This window comes from Ostrea edulis, chromosome 1 (assembly GCF_947568905.1).
Source record: "Ostrea edulis chromosome 1, xbOstEdul1.1, whole genome shotgun sequence".
NCBI classification, from domain to species: Eukaryota; Metazoa; Mollusca; class Bivalvia; order Ostreida; family Ostreidae; genus Ostrea; species Ostrea edulis.
In genome coordinates, this window is record NC_079164.1 from 7,906,855 (window position 1) to 7,926,929 (window position 20,075).

Sequence of the window (20,075 nt, forward strand, 5' to 3'; positions counted from 1 at the left end):
AAGTAACGTACGAAGTGGGAGCACGGCGTTATAGCCTACTGACGCACTCAAGATGCTACGAGTTGAATAAGGAAATGGTTTTTTATAATTCAATTTAAAGTTAGGAAATACAATATTCTATTATTTGTATAATTAAAAGTTCAATTATTTTGTATCTTTAATTTTTTTTGTAAATCTACTAGTTGGTAGAAGTTACATTGTATCGTCGATATATGTTGTTACAAAGTGAAGGTCAGTTGATCCGAGTGTGTATTGAACTTGAAGAGCAAAACAATGTATGCTATATGCCTACCAGTGCTTATAGCTTCGATATATCCATTTTCTCGCAGTTAATCGGGGTCTCAGTCCAAGCGGTGTTTGAGAAGGTGACTGGGTGTGTTTTTAAGGTAAAGTTCTTGCTCCAACAAAAAAAATATCCACGTCTTTTTTCTCGTACCTTCCTTCGAAAAAATGAAAAATACTCAGTCTAAATCCATTCTACCGACAACTAGTACACCCGAGCACGGCACAAAATATCTTAATGCATTATTATTGACAAGCCGTTAACGTGATAATTGTTTTTTTGTCGATTAAATCTAATCTGTTTATGAAATGGCTAATAGATGTTTTCAAACCCGAGAGCGCATATGACGTCACACATATTGGCGCGAAAACTAGCGAAAGAAAATATGCATATCGCAAGATTTAAATTCCATCGCTTTCAAACTCGAAAACTACGCAAAATATTTCATTTAAAACACATTTAAAGTAGTTTATATATAAAAAGAGTTAATTTTGCTGAAAAAATGAAAAAAGTTTAGAAATATGCGTTGTGTCCTTTAATCTCATCAGTTGAAAACAATCAAACAACAGTAACCAAGTCACACGTCACTTTCAAATATTGGTTACATATTGTTAGGATAATTATTTCTATTTCTTGCTGTACTACGTCTCCATTCTTCATTGCTGGAAAGAAACGGTTTTACGCCAAATATTATGCTGAAGGGGTATGTGAGTGTGAAACTTTATTGATTCAATTTCATGGGTTTCTTTTTCGAGGTAATTCTTTTATATCACTTTCAAGAGACTTTAAAGTATATGTCTTTTGATAAATATATCTATGAGTGCATTTAGCGCAAATCATATTTATTTTGGTGGCCCAGGTAAAAGTGTTTATTTTCAGTATACATGCAGTAGATATAATATACATGCAAGTGTAGCAAAAAAATGAAAAGTAACAACTTCATAGATATCTGGGTCCAGTTGCACAAAATTTAGTTAAGTTTAACTGACAGTTAATGCCTAGTTAACGTTATGTACATATATGAGTTTATGGCAAGTTAAAGTTAAATAACCTCTCTGCAACTAGGTCCTGCTGGTTACATGTAGGCTTATAAATTTCAGGAAACAAATTTAAGATACTAGTTAAACGACGCCTTTTCCTTTGTGTCGTTAGAGATTTCAGAGACAGTTGTTACTTACTGTTGTCGCCTTTATTAACTACATGTACTTTGATTGCAAAATTAACACTTTATTAAGTTAAGCCCAATTTACTCACATTAAACTAAATTCTACTCTCATCTAACGTCAATCGTGAGTACCTTGCAACATTCGACAAATCCAAAATCAATGAAGTATATGTTTGGACTCAAATAGAAATTAAAGAGCATTTTCGAATTCAAGTATGTGAGAGGAGTTTGATAGAAAAATATCAGACAATCCTGACTTCAGCGGAATTGGAAGAGATTTACATGTGTGATAAAATGCAAATACAAACAATCTATTTCTGTAAAACAACAAATGGTATATTTCATTTCTGGAAATCCCACTACTATTTCCCTAATTTATGAGTAAAGGAAATATTTTGGATTGAACTAATTCGACCTACATGTAAGTGGCATTATAGAAATGTACTTTTGCAACTTCAAACACAAACGTCCCTAATGAAAGCTTTGTGTCAATATATATATCACCACTCAAAATACATAACACGTGACAATGGTAGGCACAGAGAGACAGATCTTAATTCATCTGATTATCTTTGTATTATCTACAACCATAAACAGCGAGGAGTGTGATGATGGGTATGTTTAATGTTTATTTCCATAGCTATGTTTTATTGTAAAAGTTAATTCTAAGCATAGGTAGTGAAATTATAAGTATTGTTGTGATACCCGCATATGTTGTTTTAATCTATAATCAAAATTATATCTTAGATTCACTAGCATACACAACACGATAACATTGCTCTAACATCCTATTCTAATTAGATTGATGTTGGTTTTGAATATTTCAGCAGATGCTGTCTGAACTTCTACAAACATCAAAATGGATCCTGCCTTGGTAAACATATTTTCTCATTGTCTGTCTGATTGTATATTATTTGTGGATTTTCCTCTTTGTATATCATCATTATCATCAAAGGTCGACTGAATAAAACGTGGTCAAACATTGTCATACCTTACATCCCTCCTTACTTAATCATTAACAATATATATGTCTAGAGTGTCCGCTTGGTACATTCGGAGTTAACTGTAGCAGAACATGTGTCCGTGGATACTATGGTCGATTCTGTCAATCAAAATGTGAATGTCCCAGTGATGAATGCGAAAACAAATATGGCTGTCTAAAGGAAGAAGAAACTGGGAATGGTATGCTTACTTAAAGCAGAACTTTTGTCCATGAATGTGTTTGCAAAACTGATCTTTTGTTTTTAATTTTAAGTATTAAAATCAAGCCTAGGAAAAAAATACTGTATCAGCCAGTGAGACGGACGGTGAAATATCAATGTTACAAGTACAACACAACTATACTGGTCTGCAATATTCCGGGATCCAACCGGAAATGACAAGAGGGAATGATACCGATACTATGCCATCTTCTACCGCTGCCATCTCACCTCACGGTACAGAAATCAGTTGTTACGATGTCGACGAAGTAGAATATGAACATTTCGATAGAAGTACAGCGTATCATGTGTAGTCTCTTCGTAGACATTTTCATGGATCGCTGTTGAAATCAGTTGAATTGTCTTCAATGAGAGGTCACAGATCGAATAACATAGGAAATGAATATGATCGGGTTAGTGTGAGTCATGATAAGGATGTATTGCTGGAGAAAGAAAGGCCACTTTCAGAGGAAGAAATTATTCGCCAAAGTCTGATAGATGAAACAATAAATGAGTACATAGACAGATCTCAACTAATGAAAGAAATGAGCATGAAAGACGACGCTGATAAACATCAATTGAAGACGACATCAAGTGATCTAAATCTACCTGTAAGAATAGGTCATAATACAGAAGTTTTGTATCCGTGTGCATACAGTTTGGCAGACGGCATATGGAGTATCGGGGACGCATCGGAATATGAAGATATTTTGCCAAATCTGACAAAGGAAGATGTTGATGCAGTCTGTTGCTCTAAACATGGCAACGATAAGGATAACAAACGTTCTAATGAAACAAAGAATGAAACAGCTGATGACAGTGTAAATTCGGATGCCAGTATCGATGGTGAAGATGATGATCCTGTAGTTCAAAACTTTAAAACATGGGAAGCTATGAGTCCTCAGAGGGTAGACACTGGTGAAATACTTCCTCCCGGGCAATCAGACGAGTACACTCAAGTGATGAGAAGAAATACTGAGAAGAAAAGTGATACTTGCGTTGAATCCAGTACATTATCAGTAGAAATGTCCATTACAAATGAGGAATCGGGTGACGTGCCGCTTACATTTTCTATAGGTAGTGCCACTGTCGATATGAAACTGGACATTGTTGCAGACAATCTATCGCTTTCAAAGTCTGGAGAAAACAATGAAAACTCCGACATTCACATTGAATGTAACTAAATGGACGACTATTTCTCGTACTCTGTGTTAGAGGAAGGTCAAGATACATAATTTATAAATCCAGCTGATTTTGTGCAAACGAAAGGACAATAAAATCACAATGACGGTGATGAACTTCTACATTTAAAATCTTATTACTCAGCTAATTGAGATCAGTGAAAGGTGAACATAATGAAAAATAATCAATCTCATAACTCCGATAAAGAATACAAAAACAGAGAGGTGGGCAAACACGGATCCCTGGGCACACCAGAGGTGGAATCATGTGCCTTTTTATTCCACAAATTTGCATATTTTTCGTCAGTTTCATTAGTTTTGAGTTCCGGCAATTTTTATTGACCATGAGTGACTTATTTCTGAAATAGTTTTATTTTTCTCTCGAATTTCAGAGGACCTGTTAAACTTCAATTAATTGGGAATAAAATACAATGAAGCTGGTTCTAAAGTTTAAAACAATCGAGATTATTTGAGTTTATATCAAATAGTCCGTATTAATTTTGATACACCCTGTAGGTCGGGTCTACGTGACTTTATGGTACAAGTTAATTTGTATGCACTACGTCACACTCGGTACTCCCTGTGATCGAACCCATTCATTACACTTTTTCCAACCGAAGCATGTGGTTCTTGTATTAGAGGCGGAAACGAAGCACGTGGCCGAAGTTTTTCTCTCCCCTTTTTGGATTTATTCCCTACACATAGCTTTTTGACAATTTTTCCTGCATTAGGAATGCCACCTATAAAACGAGCAGCGACCCAGAGATCCCCGGCCAGGAGGGTCGGGATGAAACGTAATCGTCGGACAACAGCTCAACTCCGGGAACGAAGTCCAAATCACACGGCCACACCTTGGACGGATCGACTAGCCCCTGCAGAGGGGCAGCCACAGCCCCCTGAGAAGGTCCCTCGATTCCCAATCGATAATACATGTACACCGGATAACCCGGGTGAGTCTTGCAATTTTTTGTTGAACCAAGCGGCATATTTACCCTTGGCTTTACCTTGTCAAATTACATCTGCATGCGATGATATCGGCAGTCATGTCTCGCTTAAACTCAAGCAAAAAATATGGGAGGGGGGATTTATTGATCTGTCTGTCCTACGCAAATCTGCTACGGAATTGGAGCAGTTTGAGTCCCACGGGGATTTACAACTTGTCAATGGCAAGCTATGCGTAGTCAAGCGCCAACTTAACTCCTTTTTGAGCATTGAAAAGTGGACATCAGCCTTCATGATTTACATGAGCATTGTACTTCAACATAGTCAAACGGCCCAAGAAATGCTTAAGTACATGCGAGATATAAGGCTTGCAGCTAATCGTTCACAAAATTGGCAAAAGTATGACGACCAATTCCGACTCCGTAAGGCCTCCAACCCTGCTATGTCTTGGGGCAAAATTCACAGCGAATTCTGGTTGATGTACATAAACAACCAATCAAATTTCTCTCATCCCTAGAAGGTGCCAAGCTGTTTATAGGTGTCTCAATATATCAAGACTTCCTATATCTCATTATTTTCAGCAGCCTTTTCATTGGCATTTTTACGGTTTGCGCAGTCAGTAAGTTTTGTCATCGTCGATTCCACAAGTTTCTCAAAACCAGCTAGGTCAACCGTTGGTATTTTCACATAGGTCCAAGACCAACCAAACCGGCAAACCCCTAGTTTGTCAAATTATCTGCCCAACACTACTAATTAAGGCATATTTATAGCCCCCCCTCCCATTACTTATATATTGCTCTTTTCATGCGGATGGCACTCCTACGACACGTTTTCAGTACCTAGAACATATTGGTATGATGCCCATAGTTGCATGATAAAAATTCATGGCTAACCAGGTTAGAGGTTTCTACATTGGACACAACCATGTCATCAAGGCTACTGAGATTGAGTTGTTCCGAACAGATGGCACTCGTCTGTATGTCGGTCCTGGGAAATCAATTATTTCTCAACAATATCAAGCGGCCTTGGAATTTTTTCTCTTTTTTTTCTTTTTTTTCTTCTTCAAATGTCAAGGTTTTTCTTACCCACCGCACAAGTAATTTATCATTTCGTGCTTGTTGCTGTTTGCCAATTGTGCGTTTACTGTAATTTTTGTGCAACTCCAGTTTCAAGTACTGTGATTTGGTCAAATGACTTATTCTTATCCATGTAATTCTTTATTCTGCCCCCCTTTGAAAAAGAGGGGGCATATTGTTTTGTACCTGTCAGTCGGTCGGTCTGTAGACCACGTGTTGTCCACTCAATATCTTGAGAATCATTCACTTGATGATAATGATATTTCATATGTGGGTTAGTTATGAGTAGAAGAGGATCCCTATTGTTTTTCAGGTCAAAAGGTCAAGGGTCAATCTACTCTGGACATAGGAATATAATGTCCGCTCAATATCTTGAGAACCCTTTGCTTGAAAGACATCAAACTTGGCACACTGGTACATCCTAAGGAGTAGAGGACCCCTATTGATTTGAGGTCACATGGTCAAAGGTCAAGGGTCAAACTGGGCATAGGAATATACTGACCATTCAATGTCTAGAGAACCCTTTGCTTGACAGACATCAAACTTGGTACGCCAGTACATCTTCAGAAGAAGATGACCCCCATTGATTTTGAGGTCACATGGTCAAAGGTCAAGGGTCAAACTAGATATACGAATATACTGTCCGCTCAATATCTTGAGAACCCTTTTGCTTGACAGACATCAAACTTGGTACACTGGTACGTCTTCAAGAGAAGATGACCCCTTTGATTTTGAGGTCCAAAGGTCAAGGGTCAAACTGGACTTAAGAATATAATTTCTGCTCAATATCTTGAGAACCCTTTGCTTGACAGACATCAAACTTAGTACACTGGTATATCTTCAGGGGAAGATGACTCCTATTGATTTTGAGGTCACATGATCAAAGGTCAAGGGTCAAACTAGACATGGAAATATACTGTCCGCTCAATATCTTGAGAACCCTTTGCTTGACAACATCAAGCTTGGTACACTGGTACGTCTTCAAGAGAATATGACCCCTATTGATTTTGAGATCAAAGGTCAAGGGTCAAACTGGACATAGGAATATACTGTCCACTCAATATCTTGAGAACCCTTTGCTTGACAGACATCAAACTAAGTACAGTGGTGTATTTTCAGGAGGAGATGACTCCTATTGATTTTGAGGTCACATGGTCAAAGGTCAAACTGAACATAGTAATATACTGTCCACTCATATCTTGATAACCTTTTTGCTTGACGGACATCAAACTTAGTACACTGGTACATTTTCAGGAGAAGACGACCCATATTGATTTTGAAGTCAAAAGTCAATTGTTGAACTGGACATAGTAATATCTTGTTTCCTATATTTTAAGAATTGTTTGCTTGATTGACACCAAACTTGGTACACTGGTACAGCATAAGGAGTAGATGACCCATATTGTTATTTAGGTCACATGGTCAATTCACTCTTGACATAGGAAGATATTGTCTGCTCAATATTTTGAATTGATGATACTACTATCAATTAAATGATGTGTGTGTGTATAACCATTTTCAATTTTGCACCATGGGGGGAGCATATGTGTTTTACAAACATCTCTTGTTGTATTTTGAGTTTCACTCAGTTTTTAATCCTACAAGTTTTTTGTGGGGGACATTGTTCCAATGTCTGTGGCCGAACTGGGGAGTCGGTAATGGTATGTGATGACTGTTTCTGCTCCAAAACCTGGTTGTTTCCCCCACCTGCTTCTAAAGCAGGGGGCAATTTACAGTACTAAAAGTCGTACAAGTTAAAACAAGTAAATTAATAGTGGGGCCACCACCGGGGACGGTTGGGCCCACATCCACCTCACTTCAGTGAGGGGATGCTACAGTCTGATGCATGTTTGGGGCTTATGTCCAACATGATAATGTACATACCAGGTAGCACTGCAGGAGACAGGGTGAGAAGGGCGGGTCTCGCTTACCTCCTTAGAACGCTGGCGTCCGTTCAGGTCTGGGCACTGAATGTTTTACTCGGGCCCCCCAGCGTACCCCTTACAAGTTAAGTTAAACTGGCTCACTGGGCGACTCCCCAGTTACCCCACAAAAGTTTCACATGCGGCCGATATTGTCCATTTCAGTATATCCCGGATGTGTCATTGCTGTTATATGAATAAATTGGTAAACGTTGCTTGTGTCTGTTATTCACTGCAATGAGTCATGGACTGTTATTACAGCCAGTTTTTTGGTTTTATCTATCAGGCGGATTCTTTAATTAATGTGGATTATTAAAAATGAATTGATCAAAATGTCAATATTATACTTCTTGGTGATACTTAGAATTGATAAGGTACAAAAATGTGCGGACAGTGTTCTAATGTAAAGTTGGATATCATGCTTAATATGTGTGACTCGTCGGACATATTTTTTACTGAAGTACATTTATCCAAAAGAACAATGATAAAGTTTATAGTAAATCTTACAGATTTAAGGTCGATCGATCCTCATGTGACTTATCAATAATAATGGTTAAAAATGCAAAAAGTGTATTAATTTCCATTCAATATAGTTAAATTTAAACAATAACCATAGAAAATGTACATGTTGCCACATTTTTAAAGATGTCAGACATAAAAAAAAAACCGGAAGTATATGTTAACATCAGAAAATCACACATTTTCGTTGTAAACAATAATTAAGATAGATAAAATCTTGTTGAAATGAAAAATTTTAAATGTCAACAGTTTAAGAAAACTGTTAATTCATAAATATGTATAAATTAATTGTGGATATTAGGGAAATCATGCATAATAGACATGCAGTAGAAGAAATACCAGCATAGGAGTTATTGCCCTTGACAACATTTTTTCAATTATAAAGAATTGATTATCTATAGAAAATATACACTTTTTCAATATCAATAGTTTACCAATTTTTTTATTTTATGTAGTAAATAAAATTCCACTCAAGATATATTTCTTTCATGCGCAAAGTTTAATTTGATAAAGATTTTTGCAAAAACCTATGATATCACACGAGGATCGATTAACCTTAAGAGAAATTGAGCAAGACGATCACAAATACAGTCAAGACATTTATCAATTATAATAATTATATCACTACGTAAAAAGCCTTACAAATAAAGAAACATTGCTGAATTCTGTAACCTACGCTCCTCACGAAAATATTAACAGCTGTGAAGGAGAAACGTCAAACTTACTGTGCGATTACACAATCAAATGTGGATTCTAAAAAAAATCCATACAACTTGTAGTAAACTTGAAATCGCAAAACTTTTCCCAAATTAATCACATCAAAACCTATGATTTTTCAACACTATACACCATTATTCCTCACGATGAATTAAAGACTAGAATTGTTGACATCATAGACAGTTGCTTCGTCAACAAAAATGGACAAAGGAAATATTCATATTAAGTGATTGGTCATCCAAAAACTTACTTTCTTAAACACCAATCTGATTCCACGTACAAGTACCCTGAACTTGAAATAAAAATTATGGTAGAGTTCCTCATTGACGATAACTTCGTGGTCTTTGGTGATCAGGTCTTCCAATAGTCGGTTGGAATTCTCATGGGCAGGAATTGGGCTCCTTTGTTAGTTGACCGGTTTTCATATACATATGAATGCGCATCTGGTGCATCAAAATTGGTACCATATAAGTTTTACATTACGACCCCTGGGTCAAGGCCTCTGGTAGAAGACTGTTAGTTCCCGAGGGAATCTACAGCCCAGTAGCTAAGTACTTTGTTGCTAGCTTGAAGATATGGATGTTTATTTAATTGCTGGGATAAAGTTAGAAATTCATTTCAAAATTAAGGATTTTCTCTCTTTTACATAGCTCTTATCCTTGGAAGAATTTGGCTCCAGTTTTTTTTTTTTTTTTTTTTTGGCATACTAGTTTTCCCTTTAGCTCTTACAAGTTTATTGTTATTTTGAATTTCCAAACTTTCGACTTGAGTATCACTCAAGAGACATTATTTGTCGCAATACAAATCTGGTGCATTGAAACTGATACCGTAAAAGTTTTACATGAAGCAGAATTTATTCAAAAACTTCTCCAAGAGAAGAAAAAATATCTTGCTATGGCTTTCAATTAGAAATTTAGAGATATCAACGACGTTTTGTCTATTAACAATAATAACTTTCATTCATATCTCGATTTGATATATCCCTGTGAGCTCGAAATAAAAGACACCAAAAATACAAAAAGTACACTTCTTCTTCATACTTAGATACTTTATTGAAAGTCGACATTAACGGCAAACTGACAACTCAACTGTGTGACAAACGGAATGATTTCAGTTTCTCCATCGTCAACTTCTAAACTTCTACGTGAGAAGAAAAAATCTCTCGCTGTGACCTTCAATTCGACTTTTAGATAAATCGATGACGTTTTGTCTATTAACAGTGATAGCTTTCATTCATATGTCCATTTGATATATCCTTGTGAGCTCGAAATAAAGGACACCACAGAGTCATCCACTTCTGCTTCATACTTAGATATTTTATTGAAAGTAGACATTAACAGGAAACTGACAACTCAACTGTATGACAAACGGGATGATTTCAGCTTCTCCATCGTCAACTTCCCATATTTGTGTAGCAATATTCCATTATCACCTTCATATGGTGTTTATATATCTCAACTGATTCGATATGCAAGAGCTTGCTTTGGGTATAGTCAGTTTTTAAATGGAGGTAAGCTACTGACAAACAAGTTGATGGTACAGGGATTTCAACAGTCTCGATTGAAGTCAGCATTTCGCAAATTCTATGGTCGTTATAACGATCTAGTTCGTCAATACAACCTCGGGGTCAAATGCTGTCTGACGTGTTTCATACCGATTGTTAAGCCGTTCTTGGCACACTGATTTTGACTGCGGATAACTCTGTTTACCTGATCAGGATATGGAGCTCGCGGCGGGTGTGACCGGTCAACAGGGAATGCTTATTCCTCCTAGGCACCTGATCCCACCTCTGGTGTGTCCAGGGGTCCGTGTTTGCCCAACTATCTATTTTGTATTGCTTATTGGAGTTATGAGATTGATCACTGTTCGTTATCTTCACCTTGCATATTTATGTAGCAATATTCCAATATCACCTGCATATGTTAATTATATATCTCTCAACTGATTCGATACGCAAGAGGTTGTTCTGTGTATAGTCAGTTTTTGAGTCGAGGTAAGTTACTGACAAACAAGTTGATGGTACAGACGTTTCAACAGTCTCGATTGGAGTCAGCATTTCGCAAAATCTATGCTCGTTATAACGATTTAGTTCGTCAATACAATGTACTATTGGATCAAATGCTGTCTGACGTGTTTCATACGGATTGTTAGGATGTTCTTTGCACACTAATTTTGACTACCGATAACTTCGTTTACCTGATCAGGATCACTGGTATTAAACTGATTATAGTAACGATCGTTACTATAATCCCAAGATGGCGGAAGGAAATTCCGGAAAGACCACGCTTACTTATAATATATATTTGTATTGTTTATTTGCGAATGATATGTAGGTAAGAAATACCATACAATAGCAAGAATTACGATCAGGTGTTATTTTATCTTTTATACGGCTCATATGAACAGAAAATTCGTCGTTGAAAAAACAGCGATGGTGATAGTAATGGAAATGAATTATGATACTAACGTAAGAACTTTCGTTACTATCCTGGTTTTAAACATATCCTTATCGTCTGCACTATCTCAGGCATGTTGTCAACAAAAATAATGGAAATGTTGAACCCTATCTCTAATGTAACGTGAAGAAAACTCCTAGAATGTTTAAGCAATTGATAGGATATTTTTATTGACTTCCATGTAACTTGAGATTGGGTGAAAATGATATTAGATATAACATAAAAGATTTACATTTTAGAATTTTAAATGTCATGTATCGATCTGCTCAAGTGAGTCAAGTTTCCATCAATAAGTAAACTATATTCAAAGGATTAAAAAAGATATATATATATATATATATATATATATATATATATATATATATATATATATATAAGGAAATGAGATGATATTGATAAAAAAAGATGAATATAAAATTGCACACAAGATTAGGGAATTTTCAAACCATGGATATATATATATATATATATATATATTATATATATATATATATATATATATATATATATATATATATATATATATATATATTTGTTTTATTTTGCCCATGCGTTTGTATAATTTTTGTATTTTTTTCCGTTTGGGGCATGTAAGCATATACTACCGTATTTACAGGATGATATATAATCTACATGTAGATCATTAATTAAAAATCATTATTGATATTGCATTGTATAACAAAGGATCGGAACTCCAAGGGTCCGATAATGACCCATCCATTTTCTGTGTATAGATATATGCCTAGTTTGTATGTTTGATTTCTAACAACCTTCATAAAACTACAAAAACGTTCCACTTGCAAAATTGGGATTTTGACGCCATTTACAAATCACGGACGCACGAATGCACGGAAATAGAACTAATAGTACAAATTACGGATTCATTTTGCACGGATGATAAAATTGGTTTTTATGGGATTTTGACCCCTCTTTGTTTATCGTTCGAATGTGCATGTATTATGCAGTTAGCCAGCTGTATTGATCCGACGGACAAAATAGCCAAGTACGTCTAATCGCAACGTCTCGGATTTAAATCAACTGTTATTAAAGAAACTTGATTTCTGAACATGTCTATGAGAATTACTTAAATGCTGTCTAATGTTAAATATACATGTACAATAACGGTGATGTAGGCATATGTAGCAACATCCTCCTCCCCCTATTACTTTTCTAACAACTGTTTTCGTTATTATTACATGCAAAGTTTGACATATTGACTATCTCACCCCCTCCTCACTTTTTAAATTATGAATTCATTGCCTTTACATTTATTTCGGCAGACTGGTCACAGGGATTAAGCCTGTTTTGGGCCCGAATTCTGTGATACAATAAATATTGATTTACTATATATATGGTATCACAGAGTCCGGGCCCGAAACGGGCTTAGCCCCTGTGAGACTGACATTTCTGTGGATGTACGTAACAAAGAACGATAACTCTAATTGGTTTAAGATTCAGGCTCAAACAGTACAATATTTTTGTGTAAAAGCAGACTGCAAGTCATTGTGATTGTTTTCTTCCTACCAAGTATAAACAAACTCAGTCAGGTAAATACTACCACAAAATGATCTCAGGCTGCCAGCATGGCGGTCATATTGCTTATTTACGTGCATGTATGAGCACTTACGATAGCCCTAGACCACTTGTGGAGTTAAGATCAGTATTTATCGTAAATCGCAAGTCGTAACATTTAGAGAAATGGTCTTACGTTCTACGATGGTTTAGTGAAACGGCCGCCTGATCCCATATCTGGTCGGTGTTTGCACTTCTTCTAAGGTATCCGATCCACAAAACACCCAATTTTGTTTTCCAAGAATTGTTACGTTATGCTAAACTTGGTATCAAATAAAAATAATTAGCAATCACATTTATTCACAAAAATAATATTCATACTTGAGAAGACATATCAGAAATATCTGTTATAAAGAATAACATTAATCCCTAGAAGAAAAATACATTTCCGAAATATAAAGTCAATCAGAATATAATTTCGAAAGAAAGCTCATGGTGAAAATTTTAATTACCACGATATTTCAAAATATGCAAGTAAATGTAAAGGTCACCATACAAATGCTGAGAGTATTCAATATTTTTATAATTCTACAAGGAGGAAAACTCTAATTCAATATGAATGGATCAAGGTATAATTTACTCTCTCCGTCATTTTTATCTCATAAAACTTATAGACATATTGTTTTCACAAAATATTTCGTGCTACAGATATTGACTTTTTCTAAAAATAAATGTTTTGATGAATCTGATATTTATTTTATTTATAGGATTTATGGGATTGATCACTGTTTGCTGTCTTCACTTTTTCATGAAAACAAAAATGTGTGCCATTTATCTTTCTGTTTCTATTAAACCAGAAGTGATGAAAAAATTCGATACGTTTCATGAGGAATGTGGTTTGGTTCCAGCTGACATACATGTAACTTGTAACAACATTATCGTTGTTTGTAAGATTCATTATTACAGCTGTATTTAAAACAAACTTGTCTTTGGTTTCACGTTTGGTAATCAACTTATACTCAAGTTCCTTTTTCAAACAGGAAATAATGTTTCCGTTTTAAAAGCATTCGACATCTCAATCAATGGCACAAATGGATAGGAGTTACCATACTTATACTGGATTCCAAAACTTCACAAAAACCCTTACAAACAAAGATACACTGCATGATCCAGTAAACATTCTACCAAGCCTTATCTTTACTTCGCACGAACATATCAATTGCTGCGAAGGATACACCTAAAACCTAGGCACCTGATTGCATGTCAATTTTTAAGTAAACGTTTGTGAATAATACAAAACTAAAGGTAGCTTCATAGGGACACATTTATATGGTTTTTAGCAATATTAAAACATTTACAATGACTTTTACAGAATTCAACAAAATGTTTTGGGATTCGTATGTTCTTAACGAGAACAGTTTATACATGTTAAGGAAAAAGCAAAGATAACGAACATTGCTAGCAAACGAATACAAAATAGAGACTTGGAAAACGGATCCCTGGACATAGCAGAAGTGGGATCAGGTACCTAGAAGTAGTTTAAGCACCCTCTGTCTACAGGTCACACCCACCGTGAGCCCTTTATCCCGATTAGGCAAATGGAGTAATCCGTAGTCAGTGGAATGACCGTTAAATTTCGAGTTTGCTTTGAAATTCTTAAGTAGTTAGGTGTTTGTATTATAAATGTTTAATTCAGACAACTTTACATCTGGATATTGCATCATTCATCAGATATCACAATTACGGAAACCAGCTAAACGCTTAAGGATATCATGTCTAGTGATACCAGCTGTTTATAAATTTTGATGAAAAAAAAACCTGAAATAGTTTTCAGTTTCAAGTAGTTGGCTAAGAAGACAGCGTTTATATTCTCAAGTAACGAGTTACTAGTCAGTGGGTATCGATAGCTACCTAGACCTATGAACCCATAACCATACTTTTCTTTAATCATCAACTACATTCGTATATAAAATATGTAAGGTTTATGTTGAAAACTTTGCAACTCATTCTTTCACAGTGTAGGGAATATTCAAGAGATCATGTTATAATGAAAGTGATAAAGTACAGATTTATTTAACCGAAGATGTTCTATTATGGAAAAACTTAAAATGACCGACGACAAACCTTTCTATTTTCGGGACGACCTGTCTCTACCTCAGGACAAGACGTTTTATACAAGGCACTGGTTTCGGGACGACCTGTCTCTACCTCAGGACAAGACGTTTTACACAAGGCACTGAAATGACCAACGTCCCCCAAATGCAGAATATATCAAAGCACAAGTATCATCTTTTTTACGGTGTACCGTCATTGATCTCTTTTATTACAAGACTATCATTTAATAACTTTTAAAGTGTTGACTTAACAACGATGCTGATTGGATGAAAAATTCGTGTGATTTCTTATTTTAAAAAAAATATGGTTTGGAATGTCACCTGCATTAAGCACTTAGGACTGCTTTTCCCTAGAATGCATCTTCCCCGTTCTAATTTTGTCTCCAAATTGAATACCAACCGAGTACCGCACTCGCTACAGTTGCCCATCCTTCCTTTTCTGTGTCGACACATCAACCATCATCGTCCATGAATGAGTCCCCTTGCACCACATTAACACATGTCGAGTCGTATTTTACCATTCCCACGACACCACCAGTGTTCAATATCTCCTCCAAAACAACGCAGCATGTGTCAAGTCACCGCTTGTCCTCCTCCTTCATATCTAAATCATCTCTTAACCATTGCACTTTTAATTTGGCATTCAATCAATTGAATTTTTCACAGTAAATTTACCTAACCCAAACTCACAATTATTTTGAATTAAATGTTGCTGTTTTCATTGTTATGTACATGTATTCCACGCACCATTTAAAAAACTCTAATTATAGAATTTTGATGAAAGGTGAAGATACCGAACAGAGATCAATCTTATAACTCCTATAAGGAATACAAAATGAATATAAGAGAAATTATTTGTTGAATTATTTTAAAGCACAATTAGATGGTGGTATATGAATCTTTCAATTATTTTCTTAATGGTGGAATTATAGGGAAAATAGGACGGAAAACTTTTTCATCAATACATGTAAAGTAATTCATATTACAGAACAGTTCTTACATGAAATCCATACTAAAGTGTATTGTAGTTTTATAAATGAACGATATGTATGTACTAGGAATCCAGAAAATATTATTCTTATTTATGGTTAAGGAAGGTTGGTATTTACAGCAATAAGACTTTCGTTTATACATTGTAGACAACTTCCGTGAATCAATAGAACATTACAAAAAAAGTGAAACTTCCGTCTAAAACATTAACAGCATGTGGGAAAGCGACATAATTCTGGAAGGTGGTCACATATTAAGCGGTGAATGACGTTACGCAACTATATCTACTTGACACAGAGCTTGATATACACGAATTAAACCACTTTCAAAAACGCAAGGATGGAACTACAGCAGGGAATAATATTTCATCTAATGATTTTATACCTTTTCCTTACACAAGGATGCAGCGAAATATGCGATGACAGGTATCTGGCGAATGAATTTTAATTTTATCACCATGTAATTGTGTAAGTGTCATATGGGAAACTCATTATCATATCAGAATAATTTACATATTATATACTGTGTAGATGCTGTCTCAACTATTACAAACATCGAAATGGATCCTGTGTCGGTAATATTTTCTCTAGTACTGTCTTCATTATGCCAAATATTACGATCAAAGAGATTGAATATATTGTATGTGTCCTGTATTTAGTTTAATCTTTCTTTTGTAGAGTGTCCAAATGGAACATTCGGACTTCAGTGTAATAGAACCTGTGTCCGTGGATACTATGGTAGATTTTGTCTGTCAGAGTGTGAATGTCCCGTTCATACATGTGACAAAAAGTATGGCTGTTTGGTGGACAGAGTTAACGGTAATGCAATGCAATAAAATTGTAGTTTCCAAAGCAATCTTGCTGATATGACAATTCTTACTATTGCATTTTTCGTTTCGTTTTGTAATGTTCTTCTAATTTGATTTTGTAAATCCAGTACTAGTACTCACTGAAATATGAAAAGAGTCAAAGACATTTACATACAAACTGATCATCTGTGGACGCAAAGTTTCAAAGATATTCTTCCTAGAAACGGTCCAATTCTTTGATGTAAACATAAGGCATTAACTTGGCTTGTTTTCATGCTGTAGAACATAAGGGCGACAAACGTGTCTGGACAGATGTAGGGTACACTTTGGTAGGGTCCTTTACGACTTTGGGCATTGTCGGCCTCATGATTTACCTTAAGTCATGGTAAGAGTTTTTCTATAATATACTCTCTAAAAACAATATACAATGCGGGATCTGCTAAAATGATTTGACACTCGATTATCAAATATAATCTATTTCATGAAGGTGTTCAAAAAGAAGTGTTTCAAGTCAGGAAACTAACCAGAATGATATTGCTCATCTAGGTATGATATCTTCAGTTAATAATTCGAAAACAGATCATTTAAATTATGAATGAAAATGTACATTGTAAATATACTCTTGTGTGAATGAAATACATTGCAGAGGAATATACTTTCAGAACTGTCCAATATGTCGAACTTTGTAAATGGGTAAATAATAACCCCAATCAGACATACCTATCTTTAATGGTGAAAAAGTTTCATTTTCTACACAGAGAATCACGAAGAAAATCCTTATGAGATTCATAGAAACTCGTCATCCAGTGAAAGCGACGATGTGGTTCCAGAACAAGCTACTAATTCAGATGACTATACTGACTTACGATTCTCCAGGATGGAACCAAAACAGTGCACTACAAGCGGCATAGAAGATGACACAAAGCCTCAGCTTCCGTCTAATAAAAATATTCCTGAAAACAGTCATCATGATGAAGATAAAAGCGATGCAGGCGAAAACAACGGTGGGAAATACAGCCATTTATCTCAACAGTCTGCATATAATGTATTGTCTTTTCGCCGTTATCATCCTGAAAAACTGTTATGTTTAGGGCTAGCAGATTTGTCCTCCATGATTGTGCAATATTCAGATGAAGTTGTAGGTGAGTATGACTCCATTGAAATGAATCATAACAAGCAAAGTCCACAGGAGATGGAGAGAATACAATCCGAGGAAGAAGCCGTCCAACAAAGTTCGATAGACAAAACAGTGAACCAGTATATCCTGATATCTCAAACAAGGAAAGAGAGAGATATGCCCATGAAAGTTGACATTGATCAAGAAATCTTTCAGTTTAAAGTAAAAAGTAAGAGTCTCCCGCCAGGAAAAGTGAGCCAAAAAGAGGTTTTACCTACACGCCCATGGAGTGTGACGAAAGGCCATTGACATATGGGTAAATTATGATTTTTCAAATCACTTAACAAGGAAGGAGATGGCAATGCTGTCGCTCTCAACAGAATATTTTGTTTGTTTCTTTGAAACATCACTAGCTACTAATAGTGAGAATTCTTTATCGTGTCAATGCCTGTCATAATACACTGCATTTCCGTTTAAAATGTATCATCCTGAAGACCAACGAATATCTCTTCCAAACACCGGGCGTTTGGTGATGGAGCGATGACCACCTATTTTACGTTTTAGGTTTTACACGGCTAATAAAGAACAAGACTCGAACCCATTGTGAAGAAGCGAACGCCTTGACCTCTGAGTTACCATGACCGTCATCTCGGCTGAGATTCCTCTCGGCTGGATATTTGGACTGACGCCTTCACCGAATCTCAGAGCAGTCCTTCACAATTTACGTCTGGAAATTCACATTCAACTTGAGCCGGTTGAAATAATTAATATGCACGTATTCCTGTTTACGATGATTGAATTAAAATACAACAGAACAATAATTTTAGTCATCATATTATTCTTAAAGCTCTATGGTCTGAATTACAATATTTTTTTCCATCTTGTAAAAACGCTATTAAATCACCGCACGTATGTAGTTATGAGGCTGTATGACATATCATACATTATTTCACCTGTTTTAACCCAGATAACTTGATTTTAAATCGATGTTTACAAATAACTGCGTCACTCTGCCATTTCAAGTGACAGTCAAGTGACCAATTCAAACTTTCAGATCATTGGTGGTCTTATATGTGTAAAGCTGTGTATTTTATTACAACAGTACCGTGCCATAAGTTTAATAGAAATAAAAGTATAGAATACCTCTTAGTAATCCGTTGTTTTACGCTCTTTCAGCCTGAAACCTAGAGAGTTGCGTATGAGTTAATACATCATGTTGGAATCCCCCTGATGCGCTTGGGTCTATTTATAGACGTCTATTATGGGATGATTTATATATGTACCACACTATACTTACCTTCTAAATAATATTCTCATTGTTTTCTTTTACATGCAGATGTTTTCAAACATGTAATTAATGGAAAGTTAATAACTTTGAAAAGTAATTAATCTGCATTAAAGTAATTATGTACAAAAATAATACATGAACATCGGGTCATACAGCTTTAATTATTTCTGGAAAAAGATTTTTTTAAAACATTAAACTTCAATTTCTTGAAAACTGGTGGTTAAATCTATACCAACTCTGTAAATAGAAAATACACATGTATAATAATGATATGAAAAGGTAAAATTGAAACATTTTTTATACAGCCATTTATAAAAAAAAACTTTATAAGAAATGTTGGTTTTGAAATTTCGGATGGAAGAGTTATATTTCCTCAAATAGCAAGATCCAATCGTTTTAGTAAAACAAATTATATAATTGGCATATATTTTCGTCCAAAAGCAATACAATCCTTTTCAGATAAGTAAAAAAGAATTCAGGAAGAATAAAGATCCAATGCTAATGAAAGGTGAAGAAATCCTACAATCAATACAAGGTAGAGAATTGAGCAAACACGGACCCTGGACACACCGGAGGTAGGATCAGGTGTCTAGGAGGAGTAAGAATCCCCTGTCGACCGGTCACACCCAGCCGTGGTGAGCCCTATATTTTAATCAGGTAAACGGAGTTATCCGTAGTCAAACTCAGTGTGCCAAGAAGGGCCTAACAATCAGTAGGAAACGCGCCACACAGCAGTTGACCCAATGATAGGCTGTATTAGCAAACTAGATCGTTTTAACGACCACA

General features: G+C 35.6%; 1 protein-coding gene across 1 annotated transcript; it reads left to right on the forward strand.

Moving 5' to 3' along the window:
• The first annotated feature begins 4,644 nt into the window (after window positions 1-4,644).
• On the forward strand, window positions 4,645-19,141 carry LOC125664243 (protein draper-like). The gene is made up of 7 exons (XM_048896922.2): window positions 4,645-4,778; window positions 16,226-16,501; window positions 16,607-16,650; window positions 16,754-16,894; window positions 17,167-17,269; window positions 17,372-17,430; window positions 17,643-19,141. Exons 2-7 carry the CDS (start codon window positions 16,416-16,418, stop codon window positions 18,308-18,310), a joined length of 1,101 nt encoding a protein of 366 aa, XP_048752879.1. The 5' UTR covers window positions 4,645-4,778; window positions 16,226-16,415; the 3' UTR covers window positions 18,311-19,141.
• Window positions 19,142-20,075: the final 934 nt, after the last annotated feature.